The sequence below is a fragment of the Hyaena hyaena genome, unplaced genomic scaffold (genome assembly GCF_003009895.1).
Source record: "Hyaena hyaena isolate Hyena2069 unplaced genomic scaffold, ASM300989v1 scaffold_73, whole genome shotgun sequence".
In the NCBI taxonomy this organism is placed as follows: domain Eukaryota; kingdom Metazoa; phylum Chordata; class Mammalia; order Carnivora; family Hyaenidae; genus Hyaena; species Hyaena hyaena.
The window spans coordinates 256,899-271,302 of record NW_024080705.1 but is presented as its reverse complement, the minus strand read 5'-3'; the positions used below and the strand labels follow the sequence as shown (position 1 = coordinate 271,302).

At 57.3% G+C, this 14,404-nt stretch overlaps 1 protein-coding gene across 2 annotated transcripts in view; it reads left to right on the top strand.

The window, feature by feature from the left end:
- ADAMTS14 (ADAM metallopeptidase with thrombospondin type 1 motif 14) overlaps nucleotides 1–14,404 on the top strand; it is a 78,340-nt gene that overhangs the window by 47,184 nt on the left and 16,752 nt on the right. For both annotated transcript variants that reach the window (XM_039233304.1, XM_039233303.1), the window contains exons 7-14: nucleotides 2,021–2,126; nucleotides 3,778–3,921; nucleotides 4,399–4,531; nucleotides 5,914–6,027; nucleotides 8,596–8,744; nucleotides 10,530–10,705; nucleotides 13,342–13,475; nucleotides 13,827–13,950. In XM_039233304.1, coding sequence (XP_039089235.1) covers nucleotides 2,021–2,126; nucleotides 3,778–3,921; nucleotides 4,399–4,531; nucleotides 5,914–6,027; nucleotides 8,596–8,744; nucleotides 10,530–10,705; nucleotides 13,342–13,475; nucleotides 13,827–13,950 — 1,080 coding nt within the window. The remainder of the gene's footprint in view (nucleotides 1–2,020; nucleotides 2,127–3,777; nucleotides 3,922–4,398; nucleotides 4,532–5,913; nucleotides 6,028–8,595; nucleotides 8,745–10,529; nucleotides 10,706–13,341; nucleotides 13,476–13,826; nucleotides 13,951–14,404) is intronic.

The window sequence follows — 14,404 nt, the reverse complement described above, 5'->3', positions numbered from 1 at the left end:
GGCCTCCCCAAGGAGGTTTGAGGAGCCAGTCAGCAGAGAGATTGATCGTGTCCTAAGCCCACAGGTGGCTGTGAGTGGTCAGGCTCCGGGTCCATGTGCTTACTGTCCCAGAGCATGGCTGCCTGAAGGCCCCTCAGCATCTTCAAGATGCTTCTGTTCCCGCCTGTATCCGTATGGCCTTGGGGCACCTAGCAGGGCTCGTGTGTGGACACGCTGTGCCCACAGCACCACACCTCTCTGCGCAGTGACCCAAGCTCACTTCTTCTCCCCAGTCCTTCCCCCTGTCCAGTGGGGAAAAAATAGTTTCTGCTTTCCTCCATTCCGGGCCACTGCAAGGGCTGACGGAGGTATGAAATAAATGTCTGTGGTTGTGCGTGCTCTGCAAGCACGTGAAACTCTAGTCACTTCTAGTTTTCCCTGGGGGCAAACTGAGGCACAGGATGGCAAAGAGGCTTGCCTATGTCCCAGTGCAGAGAGGAGACAGATCTGAAACTCTGATTGGATCTTCAGGCTCCATGTTGAGGGCTTTCTAGTTTTTTCTGGTTTGATTCTAGAAGGGAGTCAGCTGGCCATGCCTCTGCCCAGAGGCTCCTTGTCCAAATCCTGGAAGTCTCAAGTGTAGGCTTTCTCACACACACACACAGATACACACACACGCACAGATATACACCTACATGGATAACATAGACACACACACTTACACACGCAGATACATGCATGTGCTCTCACACATGCATGCTTGTGCACAGACATGTGTACAGGCATGCCAACACATGTGCACACACAGACACACATGCATATGCATACTTATGTCTCATGTAGAGTGAACTTCAGAGCTCCCGGACAGTAGAGGCCGCAGGAACCTCCTCCACATGACAGCCTCTCGTTATAGGCCCCCAAAGGGTCTCAGATAAAAGAGCATTTGAGCAATTCTGAACACAGGGTAGAGCTGTCTGGACAACTGCAGCCCCAGGCAGGAAGTGCTCTCTACTCTCACCCCTTCTCCGAGGTCTTTCCCAGCCCAGCCTTCCCTCCTGGCCGATCATGGGGCCCCGGGGAGGCTGGGAAGCAGGCCCCCTAGAATGCAGGCCTCATGGGGTGCCTGGCTGGCTCAGTTGGTTAAGGATCCCATTCTTGACTTCGGCTCAGGTCATGATCTCATGATTTGTGGAATGGAGCCCCATGTTGGGCCCTGCGGTGACAGTGAGGAGCCTGCTTGGGATTTTCTCTCTCCCTCTCTCTCAGCTCCTCCCCCATGTGCATGCGCTTTCTCTCTCTCTCTAAACAAACAAATAAATAAAAAAGAATTCAGGTCTCATACACAGTAGCTGCTGGGCAAACATTGCTGTGGACTGGGCAAACATTGCTGTGGCTGCTACATGCAGCCCCTGCACTGCTTTGCTGTGTCCTCCCCAGCACGTTCCCACCTCCCCTGCCTTGCAGAGTCTTACCTGTCCTCTGGGCTCAGCCCTGTGCCATTCCCCGGTAGCTGTCAACCCCCCTAGTTGAATCCGTTTTCTCCTCCACATGCCCCCTGCACATGCTTGGTGCTCCTTGACTGTAGCCTTGCAGGCCCTTGTATGAGCTGATCTCCTACACCTAGTCTCTCTGCTAAGCCGTCTGCCCCTTAGGCCGTGTGCATGTTTGACAGGGGTGGGACAGGGGCCGGGCAGAGGTACATGGGTCTGATTCCAAGGTCCAGGACTGGCTAGAGGGGCGTGGCATGGAAGTCGGGTTTGAGCAGGCTTGGGGCGTCTGGAAATCCCACTGCCTTGATTAGAGCAGGCTGTGGGCCCTGAGGGGCTCTGTGGAGCATTAGGGTGGGGGGGCATTTGGCTGGAGTTGATGTGCTGGGACGGGTTTGGGGGGGACTTTGCAAGGATCCATCTTCCTCCAGGCACCTTCTGGCAGTGACCATGTCAGGATGTCCCTGCAGTGGCTGGCCAGGCACAGACCTCATCGAGTCCTGCCTCACCTCCTCATGACCTCTCTCTGTGCCTTTTCTCCCTCTTCCCGGCAGGGTATGCACCTGTCACTGGCATGTGCCACCCGCTGAGAAGCTGTACCCTCAACCATGAGGATGGCTTCTCCTCGGCCTTCGTGGTGGCCCACGAGACTGGCCACGTGTAAGTAGCACCGGGAGGGTGGGCTGTACTGTGGGCTCCGAGGGGTTCTGCGGGTGTGGGAGGCTTTATCCCAGATCAGGCCCCGTCCCAGTGTCCCAGGAGATGCCAGAGTCACTGCCCATGCACTGAGGCCCGACCCTGATGGGGACGGAGCCCAGGGGCCCAGAGGGTGATTCTGGGCCTGCTTTGGGTCCACGCCCCCAAATGCCAGGGCCATGGAAAACCAGATGTGGCCCTGCCTTTGGGCAGGCAGATGCAGTATCCCATCGTAGGAGCTGGTGTGTTCTGTGGATGGTCTCTATCCTGCGTCCCACCCATGGCTCAAGGCCCTTCTGAGAGCCGTTCTGGCCCACGCCGGTGCTCAGTGCACACTGGAGCACTGGTCTGAGCCCATCCTTAACAGGGGCACATAGGCTCGGGCCTCGGGCCCAGCTGGCGGCTTCCTTGCTTGATCCTTGGACCTGGGTTTTGTTTAGAGCACATCCATTCATTCATTCGACCAGTATTTCTTGAGCACGCACTGTGCGCCAGGCCCTGGTGTAGGAAAGGACTGCCGTGGAGAACAGGCCAGAGAAGCTGCGTTCCGAGAGAGCACATAAGCCACTGTCATCTAGCGTGTCCTCTGGCGCACATGCTACAGTCCTGCCTCCTGGCCTGGTCTGCCCCGGGCAGAGCTGAGGGATGCACTCCTCACCCAGCCCCTCCCCAGTGCACAAGCGGAGTGAGGGCTGTTTCCTGCAGGTGAAGGGCCTGGGCAGCAGGGGAGCAGCCCAGCCTGAGGGAGTCTGCCTCCCTCCCCCCGCCCCCCGCTGTCTGCTATGCCCCTCTCCACACCAGCCCTGTGAGCACAGAGACCATGCAGACTCCATCCCAGCTCTGCCCCTCGCAGGGTGGGCCCCCTTCTCTCTGGGGCCTCAGTTTCCTCATCCTGCACCCAGGATACCTCTGAGGTCTCTTCCTGCCCTGGGAGCCCATGGGTCCACATCTTTCAGAGCTGGGGATTCGTCTTCCTGTGTGTGGGAGGCAGGGGGGTCCACTCTTCCCAGAGCAGAGGCCTCTCCCTGTGGGGAGACAAGGTCAGCCCTAGAGGTCCACGTGTCTGTCCGTCTAGTGGTCAAGGCCCGACGCAGCCGCCTGGGAGTACTTGAATTTACGACATCTGGGCTTTGGCTTTAACTACTCGTTATAAAAATCAAGCTTTTGAATTTAGACTGTCATCGTGGTAGGTGTGTGCCAAGTACAAAGCTCTGTGCTAAAGACTGCAGGGTCTCAGAGAAGCCTTGGGTCTGGTGGGGAGACAGCATATGGCACGTGAGGTGTTAAAGGCAGGCAGGTGGCCCCCACTTTGGGAGGTGAGCCCTCCGTCAGGGTGGCCAGGGCGGGTGTCCGGGATAGGAGTGGGGCTTGAGCTGGCCATGGCAGGTGTGAGGGTGTGGGTGGGGTTGAAAAGGGGGCAGGAGGGCAGAATGAGTCCAGCCCCATTGGGGAGCGGTGGGGACCGGGAGGAACCCTCAGCTTCCGTCCAGTCTGAAGCCTGGTCAGGGCATGGTCTCCCATTGCTGGTCCACCTGCCTGTTTTCCCAGGGACGGGGTCCTGGCGTGACTCGGGACTCCCCTCTGCCCCCCCCCCCCCCCCCCCCGCCCCCGGCAGGCTCGGCATGGAGCACGACGGCCAGGGGAATGGCTGCGCAGACGAGACCACCCTGGGCAGCGTCATGGCGCCCCTGGTGCAGGCTGCCTTCCACCGCTTCCACTGGTCCCGCTGCAGCAAAGTGGAGCTCAGTCGCTACCTCCCGTAGGTCACCTCCACCTCTGTGCTGGGGACTGGGGAGCACGCAGCCTGCAGTTCCATCCCCCGTACCACCACCCCCCAGTACCGCCCTGCCCCTGACACACTCAGTTCCCAGCTTTGCTGCTCAGTTCCCGGGTCTTCAGGGACACCGAGGCCTGGGACAAGCTTTAGACTCAGGAGCTCAAGGCCAAGAATGGGTGCAGAGAGGATGTGGGTGGGGCAGGTGCAGGCAGAGATACTGTCCCCATCCTCATGCGGCAGCTGGCCGGGGCCCTGAGCGTGTCCGTGTGGCGGCCTGACGTTTCTTCCCTGGGTGCGAGGAGCCATCAGGCTGTTCCCAGAAGACACGACTCCTGGCAGAGGGCTGCAGGGATGCATGGCTGCAGGCCTCCTTTGCTCGTTAGACCCTCTCCAGGAAGGGAGAGCTCGGGAACTCTGGCCTCAGCCTGGCCCTGGCTCACCTTCTGTCTCCGCCGGCAGCTCCTACGACTGCCTCCTCGATGACCCGTTTGCGCCCGCCTGGCCGCAGCCCCCGGAGCTGCCGGGCATCGACTACTCGATGGACGAGCAATGCCGCTTTGCCTTCGGCTCTGGATACCACACCTGCTCTGCGGTGAGCTCCCTCCAGCCTCTGGCTGCCGGTGAAGCAGGGCTGGACCCTTCCATGATCCAGGCCCGTCATCCACAGAGCACCTTCCTCCCTGCTGGCCAGGTGGCATGGCTATGGGCCCACAGGATCGGTGCCAGCTGCCACGGGGGGGTAGGGGGGGTGCAGGGTGACCAGAACCCGGCCCTGCCACCTTCTGCTACGTACCTGCCCCACCCACCTTTGAGGGCAGGTGTATATAGTGTCCAGAGGATGCTTTATTCCTGGGAAAGATGGAACCGAGATGGGCACGTGGGAGATGGGATCCTGGCCGGGCTGGCTATCAGGGAGCTTATCTGCCAAGTACTCCCTCTGTCAGATCAGGCCCTGGGCTCCGGCCTGATGGAGGAATAGTTGCTTCTGTCTGCCCTTCAGGGATTTGGTAGGATGTTTTGGGCTAATTTGTCACCCTAGGGAAATTGTCCTGTGTCCCCACATACCCTCTGTCCAGGGGGTGAATTACATGGCCCCCACTGCACCCTGTGCCCAGGAGACACATACAGGGAAGCATAGCCCTTCCTCACCCCCCAGGACAGGGCAAGGGAGAGGCTGGCCCTGGGGATCAGCTGGAGCCGCCCAGCAGGGAACAAAAGAGCTGCTAACTGGCCCCCATCAGAGGCTCAGAGAAGGGGACATCCCAGGGCAGGGGCCTTTCTGAAGGCATCAGGTCTTAGTGACTTGAGTGCCTGAAACCTCCCATCCAGGAATGCAGCCCCCTCCTCAGCCCTGCGGGGCCAGGAGGCTCCGTGTCTGCCCAGGTCACACTGGGTGCTCTCTGAGCTGGGGGTGGAGAGGGAGGTCAGTGCCCAGGGCTGTATCTGTAGGACACTGGCCTGGCTGGCAAGGGGGCGATAGGAGAGAAAAAATCAGGGGCTCTCCTGGACAATGGGACATGAGATTACCAACACCTGGCACAGCCTGGCGAGGCTAGGAGCGGGGAGCCCTGGCCTTGTCCGGGTGCCTTGGGTCCCGGATACACTTGCAGCCTCCTGAAGCCCCGATATGCGCTGGGCTCAAGGGGTGTTGGAAGGCCCAAGCCTCCCCGGAGCCTCAAAGCCGCGAAACCCTAGTCCCTGCCGGGGGGTACAGTGAGTTCTGCACAGGCCAGGAGGGAGGCCGGGGGGGACGACAAGGGGTGTGGGCCCCGCTGGAGAGAAGAGGGGTCACTGGAGGCCATGGCGCTTGGAGAGGGGTCCAGTGTGAGGGTGCGGGCCCTCCGCCTCCTTCACAGCATTCTGGGCCCGGTGTCCTCCGCACCACTCCTCTCTGTCACTGCCCTCTGCCCCCCAGACAACTTGTCAGAGCCCCAGGGCCAGTGCCGCCGATGACTCCGGCCCCTTCCCACGCAGTTCCAGACCTCCGAGCCCTGCAAGCAGCTGTGGTGCAGCCACCCTGACAACCCGTACTTCTGCAAGACCAAGAAGGGGCCCCCGCTGGACGGGACTGAGTGTGCCCCTGGCCAGGTACCTGCAGGCCTGCGGCGGGACTATGCAGGCCCCAGGGGCGCCCCTGCCCCCCAGGCGTGTGTGTGTGTGTGTGTGCACAGAGACCCCCATGAACTCATAGGCACACCCTCTCTCCCATATCGCAGTCGCTCGCTTCCTCTGTTCAGAGCTTGGCATCATCTCATAGCTCATTGGGCAGGAAATCTTACCCCCATTTTACAGAGGAGAAGAGTAAGGCCCAGGCAGGTGAAGGAAGGGACGAAGGGAAGGCTCCAGGTGTCCTGCCTGCCCTCCCAGCCCACCATGCTGTTTCTCCCATGTCCATGTTGCCTCCCCTGCCCTGGACCTGCCCTTTCATGGGTCACCTGGCATGTGTTTGCCTCCTTGAGTGTGTGTGGGTGCCAAGGCGTCGTTTGTCAGGGGGACCTTGTGGCCGGGTCTAAGAGACCTGAGGGGTTTAGAAACCCACCTCTGCTATGTTGCTGGCTCTGCTCTGATTTCTGTGGTGACCCTGGGCCATTCACTGAACTTCTCTGGGTCCTGCTGATCCCCGACCAAGTGGCCTTTCCACTCAGGTTGTTCTGAAGTTACCTAGTCACGTCAGAGCAAAGGGGAGGCCTGGGAAGAAGCAGGGTGTTAAGAGAGGTTCAGTGCTTATGACAGCCACAGGACTTGCCTCTGCCCTCTGCCCTCGCAAGGCTCCGCCCGCTCACATCACATCACACGTGTAGGGTCTGCCCCTTCATAGCTGGATGGGGCTTCCCCAGCCTTCCACGGCCCAGTGGGCTCTGCGCCTGGCGGGGTCTTACCCTGGAGACTCGGTACCCCGGCTCCAGGTGTTTCCAGAGTTCCAGGTCCTTCCGTCACAATTTCATGTGATGGTCAATCTGTGGCTCTCAGCTCTGGCTGCATACTGAAACCATCTGGGGAGCTTTAAAAATCCCCACCCCTAGGTGCACCCCACCCCTAGGGGCGCCCCACCCCTGGGGCGCCTGGCTGGCTCAGTCGGCTAAGCGTCCAACTTCGGCTCAGGTCACGATCTCACGGTTTGTGGGTTCGAGGCCCGCATCGGGCTCTGTGCTGACAGCTAGCTCAGACCCTGGAGCCTATTTTGGATTCTGTATCTCCCTCTCTCTCTGACCGTCCCCTGCTCATGCTGTCTCTCTCCCTCAGAAATAAATAAAACGTTATAAATGAATGAGTGAATGAATGAATGAATGAATAAATAAATAAATAAAAGGCCCCACCCCTAGAACGGGGAGTGACTGCAGGTGGGCACGGAGATCTCGTTGGGGTGATGGAATTGTTCTCAAATCAGACATGGTGACAAGTTGCACAACACTGTCAATTGTGAAAAAGTGTTGACTCGTGAACTTGACCGGAGAGACTTTATGGTATGTAAGGTATACCGCTGCTGCTTTAAAAAATCCCCACTCCTAGAGATTCTGACTCAGTTGGTCTGGGGTAGAGTCAAGGCATTTGGAGGTTTATTTATTTATTTTTTAACGTGTATTTATTCTTTGAGAGAGAGTGTGTTCGCATGAGCAGGGGAGGGGCAGAGAGAGAGGGAGACACAGAATCTGAAGCAGGCTCCAGGCTCTGAGCTAGCTGTTAACACAGAGCCCGATGCAGGGCTCGAATGCAAGATCCGTGAGATCATGACCTGAGCCGAAGTCAGATGCTTAACCGACTGAGCCACCCAGGTGCCCCGAGGCTTCTGGAGTTTTAAAAGTTCCCCATGTGACTCTAAGGCTGAGAGCCACTCCATCGTCTCTTGAAAAATGACCCCAGGAGCTTTGCTGTACTTCTTACGTGTTGCCCCGCAGGAGAGGGGAAGGGAGTTAGTTACTTTGGTTGAGCCCGCTTTGTGCCTGGCCCTGAGCTAAGGGCTTTGTAGGTGTTACTGCCATTAGTTCTTAGAACAATCCTATTTTACAGGTGAGTAAACTGAGGCTCCGCAAGGTGAAGTTATGCCAAAGCCACAAGTAGCTAGTAATGGCTGAGTTGGGATTCAAACCCAGGCCTCTCAGACGCCATTCTTATACTCCCTATGTTTGTGGATGGACGGACCTCCTTGTGGGGCTGGCTCGTCTCCCACAGGCACACCTGCCTGTGGCCGCTGGGTGGTGATTTTGAGATACAGAGCCGAAGTCTACTCTAGATACTGTGGGAAGATTGTCTTCTCTCCCCTATTAGCTCTTTTTTTTTCCAGGAGTGATAAACCCAATAATTGCATAATTATTACTGTCATTAGCCATACTCTCTGCCATTTTTGGAAGGCTGCGTGTGCCAGGCATTATCTCCTTGAAGGCTCACAGTAGCCCTGGGGGCAGGTACTGTTATCCGCTGTGGACACTGGGGAACAGGCCCAGGAAGGGGAGCCCTTTGCTGAAGGTCACTTGGCTCACGGTATGGGTGGGGCTCTGAAACTCTGGGGCTCGTACTCTTAATGTCCCTTCTCTGGGCTCACCTGTAGCACTCATCAGCTGTGCCGTGTACGCAGTCAGGCACCCTTCATGGCAGGCGAGACAGCGGGGTAGGGGGTGGCGTGCCCTGGATAACCTCATTTCCTCTGCTCCATCCCAGTGGTGCTTCAAAGGTCACTGCATCTGGAAGTCGCCGGAGCAGACTTATGGCCAGGATGGAGGCTGGAGCTCCTGGACCAAGTTCGGGTCATGTTCACGGTCATGCGGGGGAGGTGTTCGATCTCGCAGCCGGAGCTGTGACAATCCCCCGTGAGTGCTCTTGGCTGAGTGGGGGGGGCAGGGGACCCCCCCCTCCCTGCCTAGGCCTGAGGGGCTGGGTGAGGAAGGCACTAGAGAGAAGTCGACCCTGCAGGTGGCTTGTATCCTAATGGTAAGGACCCAAAATTGTTTGGGGGGCCAGATCAGTTCCACCTGGGCCTGACATCACCCATCAGGCATGATGTCAGAGAATAGGTCTCAACCGGTGATTCTCAAACTGGGTGGGGCCAAAGACCCCACCAATTTCACGAACCTGCTCATGACTCTGATCATCTGGCTGAGCTTTGAGAAACACTGATCTAAATGCTCAGTAGCCATATTTGTTTTCTACCACATGAAGCAAAACTTCCATTAGTTTTTCTTCACTTACCTCTTTCTGACATCAAATCCTGCCCTTCGCTGCCCCCAGTGAATCCAGCATTCTGGGGGAGCAGCCTGTTTCTCCCCTCTTCTCCCCTCTATGGGAATCCCTCCCATGGTTTTGGAACTTCCGAGGGCCAGCGGGCTAGGGCCCACCTCGCCCAGGCTGCTCAGAACAGTCTCGTGCGAGATGAGGGCTGGCCGCTGCGGCCCTGTGGGTCTGCAGGCTCCAGGGACCAGGGACGCTGAGCCTCTGCTGAACAGCATGGCCCCTGGATGCTGTGACTCGGTGATGGCCACCCTCCCTCGAACTCTCAGGAGGGGTACCTTTCACACTCTGCTGTTTACCTCCAGGGATGGGAAGCTCACTACCACCTGGAGGACCCTAGTCTTGTGTCAGATGACTGTGCTGACCTTTTACAAATAGGAGCCAAACAGACCACCCCGTAACTGACACCTGTCAGGGTGGAGGAGCTGGGATTGGAGAAGGGCCCTGTGGTGCCCGCGCTGAGCAAACTACCTTCCAGTCGGATGGTTATCCCCTCGATCAGGGGTGCCCTCTATCAAACCCCTCTGTAATAATAACTATTTTTATTTTATGAGGCTTAGGTGAAATACTCTGTGTTCTGTCAGCACTGTGCCAGCACAGATTAAGCACCAATGAATGACAGCTGCTGTTATAATTATTACAGTGTATTGAGCACTTGCTCTGTGTGGGGTAGAACGCTGAGCGCTCAAGTGCATGAACCCATGTGATGCCCGGGCGTCCGGGAACAGAGCAGCGGTAACCTACGCTTGGGTACTTGGCATCAGGAACGCCCCCTAATCCTCTTACTGTAATGGCAAAGTCAGTACAGATCGCCTTGCATGCCTTTTCTTATTTATTCCTCACAGATACACCAGGGGGTAGGTGAAAGAAGAGGGATCCGGGTCCCACCTTTAAAGAGGAAGTTAGGGCTCAGCAGGACCGAGCGCCTTCCCCAAGGTTTGCATTGGCAGGACGTGGGGTTAGATCTAGCCAGTCCTGCTTTCTCATTCCAGAAACCAAGTCTGGCTTTGCCCCTCCTTAGCGTATTAGGATGTGAAGTGGATGCAAATAGGAATTTGCTAAGGCACTTTGGGGAGCGCTCCCTGTACATCAGGCTGTGTGTCGTGGTTCAAAGGATATACAGAGATACATAAGCCTGGTTTCTCTTCCTGCCCAGTTGGAGAGGGTTCTGCATCCCCGTCTCCGCGTTTCTCAGCTCTCCCCCTGCCCCCCATCCCCACGCACAGGGGAACAGGTGGCATATGCCCAAGGGGTGGAGAAGAGGAATCTGGAAGGGCTCCGGGCACAGCAGCCCCCTCCGTGAGCGTGCCTGGCCCTCCCCGGCCTTCCCCCAGCAAGGTCCCGGGGTTTCTCTGTGCCTGCCCCAGCCCAGCCTACGGAGGCCGCCTGTGTTCCGGGCCCATGTTCCAGTACCAGGTGTGCAACAGCGAGGAGTGCCCGGGGCCCTACGAGGACTTCCGGGCCCAGCAGTGTGCCAAGCGCAACTCCTACTACATCCACCGGGACGCCAGGCACCACTGGATCCCCTACGAGCCTGAGGACGGTGAGTGGGCCCTGCTCCCCTTCTACCCACCATGTCCTGACGCCTCTGCTAGGTGGACCTCCCGTGCCTGGGAGGGACAGTGGAGGCACCAAAAGAGGCATGCTGGCCACCTAGCTTTGTGCCGACCCTTGTCTTTGGGCCTCCGTCCTCCTTAAAGCCATCCCTGATTTGTGTGCTTCTGGGGACGGTTTTCTGGCAGGGAAAATAACTTGAACCAGGGGCATTTTTTTTTTTAAGTTTATTTAGTTTTGAGAGACAGAAAACGTGATGGGGGGGGTGGTGCGCCTTGGTGGCTCAGTTGGTTAAGCGTCCGACTTCGGCTCAGGTCATGATTTCCTGGTTCATGAGTTTGAGCCCCCTGTCGGGCTCCGTGCTGACAGCTCAGAGCCTGGAGCCTGCTTCCAATTCTGTGTTTCCCTTTTTCCACTCCTTGCCTACTCACACTCTGTCTCTCTCCAAAATAAACAAACATTTAAAAAAATGTAAAAGAAAGAAAAAGTGAGGGGGGAGGGACAGAGAGTGAGGGAAAGAGAGAATCCCAAGCAGGCTGCATACTCTCAGTGTGGAGCCTGATGTGGGGCTCAAACCCACAAACCGTGAGATCATGACCTGAGCCGGAGTTGGATGCTTAACCGACTGAGCCCCCCAAGCACCCTTTGGACCAGGGACATTTCACCCAGAGGTGCCGTGGAGGCTAGTGGCATCGTTGGCTACAGGGACCGGTGCCTCTCATAGGTCCTCACCTGTATGGGAAGGCACTGTACAGGGGTAGGTGCACTGGCTTTGCTGAGAGGCTCCGACCCGTTATATACCATAATTTCAGGTTTTACCGACTGTGCTACTATTTTAGCAGTTAATGAAGATGATTTAAAAGGCACACAGATGGGAGCCTGTGGCCAGGGATCCTTACACGGAATCCCTCCAGGCTGTGCTGGGACAGACACAGGCCAGTGCCTGTCTGCTTTGGAGCCTCTCCATTGATGGCTCTTAGAGCGACGCAAGATGCCAGCGAAGGGGTGGGATTCACGATGTCTCAGAGCCTTCAGGCTGGAAGGGCCTTGACAATCCTCTGTGTCCACCTCCCCCACCAGCCTCTCTGTGGTCCTTTGGTGGACAGATGCTCACCCCTCACCACACAGCCCTCAGCCTCCGATGGCACCGACTAGAGACGCCTTTCCCCTCCTGAGCCCAGAGCCACCTCTTTGTAGCCCTTGTTCCAAAGCATCAATTGCAGGATAATTCAGCTCACATTCAGAATGACAGTCTTCAGGCTGGAAGGGACCTCAGAGGCCTTTCCATTGCCCACCGGTGCACAGACCTCTCCAGAACGTGACTGCAGACAGTGTTTTCCCTCTGCTTTGAATTCCTCCCAACTCCAGGGAGCTCACCACTCTCCACTGGCTTTCGTGGTTGCCCAGAGACCTGCCTGCCTGGGGCGTACTGGTCAGGGTCCTACCTGTGTGTGAAGTCCAGAGTGGTATTGGATGCTTTGGCTCTGAACTTGAGCCCCGAGTCCTGGGACAAGATGTATCCTGGGAGCCCAGGGACAAGGGACAGGGAGCCAGATGGTTCCTAAGAACTTTGCCTAAGGGGGTGGCTTGCTTTGAAAGCCTTGAAGATCCATTCAGATCCAAACAAGCCTCTATAGGAAGGGACTCCAAGGCCCACGGGGCAGCTGGCTTCGGGCTTTCCCAGGACTTTTAGACCAATTCCAGAAAGTTAGCTAAGCCCCAACTTCCCTTTTTCTAAGAAACGCAGCAAGTGTTTATATGTTCTTTGGAAGCTTCTTTTAAGGACATCAGTGGCCGGGATAGGGAAGAGAACAATTAATTGCTCAAACTAGACATGGCCTCCTTTCCAAACCTTTCACTGCAGCTTTGTTTTATAAACCCAAACTCAGCCCACTGCCCTGCTTTACTTTTGCACAGCCTCCTGATGTTTGTAAGCACGTTGAAGTTCACTGTTATGCCTGAGACTGCTGAAGTGTATGTAGAGGTCAGTGCGGGACTCGCGCCAGACTGCCTTGGTTAGAATCCTGTGTGGCTGTGTGGCCTGGAGCAAATTTCTCAGCCTCTCTGGTCCTTGGTCTCCTCTATAATGCCAGAACTTAACTTCCTAGAATGTACTAAAAAGTCTAAATGAGTTAATTCACACATACAAAAAATTGAAGTTGTACATTAAGAGCAGTGTGGCCCTGCACCTGGCTGGCTCAGTCAGTAGAGCATGTGACTGTTGATATCAGGATCGTGAGTTCAAGCCCCACATTGGACGTGGAGCCTACTTTAAAAAAAAAAGCCGGTAAAGGTTTTGGAAGTATCTGGTATGTGCGAAGCGTTCACTAAGTGTTGGCTTATTGTTATGGTTATTGTTATTTTATCACTTGATTTTCTTTAGCATCCTGATTTGGCATTTTACTGCTCAGGCATAATAACTAAGGAACGGAGGCTCAGAGATGTCAGATGATTGGCCCAGAGTCACTTGGTTAATAGGTGACGCAGCAGAGACTGTAAACTCCGCACCCAGAGCTCCCCCCAGCACCCAGAGCTTCCTGCTTGGGACCTGCGCTGATGTCCTTCCTGGCCAGCCCACTTTCTCCAAGCGCGGCCGGGAATTCTGCACGGCCCCTTTCTCCACAGATGCGCAGAAGTGTGAGCTGATCTGCCAGTCGGAGGACACAGGGGATGTGGTCTTCATGAACCAGGTGGTCCACGACGGGACCCGCTGCAGCTACCGCGACCCATACAGCGTCTGTGCGCGTGGCGAGTGTGTGGTGGGTTTCCCGCGCGGGGCCGCTCACCCTCTGCCTGCCTGGGGAGGCGGGAGGGCTACACCGCCTGCCTCCTCGCCTTCCCCACCCATGACACCATGACACCTCAGCATCATCCTGGGATGCTAGGAGGGGATTATCGCCCAGCCCAGTCAAGGGAAGGGGAGTGGCCAGGCTTAAGACCTGTTCACGTCACGTGGCGAGTTTGTGGCAGTGACCTGTCCAGGAATGCCTCTGGGCTCAGGGTCAACTCGTGGAGCCTGGGGACTGGGGAGGGAGCCAGGGGCTGCCGGCCTGGAGGCGGTGGTGTGGAGCATGGGAGCCTTATCCTGCCGACCCCACCTCTGTCCTCAGCCCGTCGGCTGTGACAAGGAGGTGGGGTCCATGAAGGCAGATGACAAGTGCGGTGTCTGTGGCGGCGACAACTCTCACTGCAAGACTGTGAAGGGGACACTGGGCAAGGCCTCCAAGCAGGCAGGTGAGCAGGCTGGGGCTGGGTGATGACCAGGAGTGGCTGCGGTTCTGGCCCAGCCAGGGGCCCTTGAGCCTGAGTCCCTTAGGCGGGCCGTCCCTCCTCTGCTGGGCCGTGGTTCAGGGCGGGGGCGGCGGGGGCGAGCGTTGGCACTAGACCCTGCCTCCGGCCCTCCCCGGGCTGCCCGGCTGCTGCTGCTGAGTCAGAAGCTGCAGCTGGCCATAGCCTCTTCCAGTGAGTCCTGCCTGCATCTGGGCCCCGGGGCTCAGAAGCAGTTTTCTGCGGGCCAGTGGGCTGTGATAGGAGCCCAGCCATCTCTTTGGCCCTGGGGCTGTCGTGGGAGCGAGAGCTCAGACGCGTCTGAGGATGTGGCCCAGACTGGACTGGAATGTTTTTTTCTTCTCTCCCCTCTCTCCCTTTTTTGGTCAATTTTTGGTGCCTCCTTTGAACTCCTGGTACC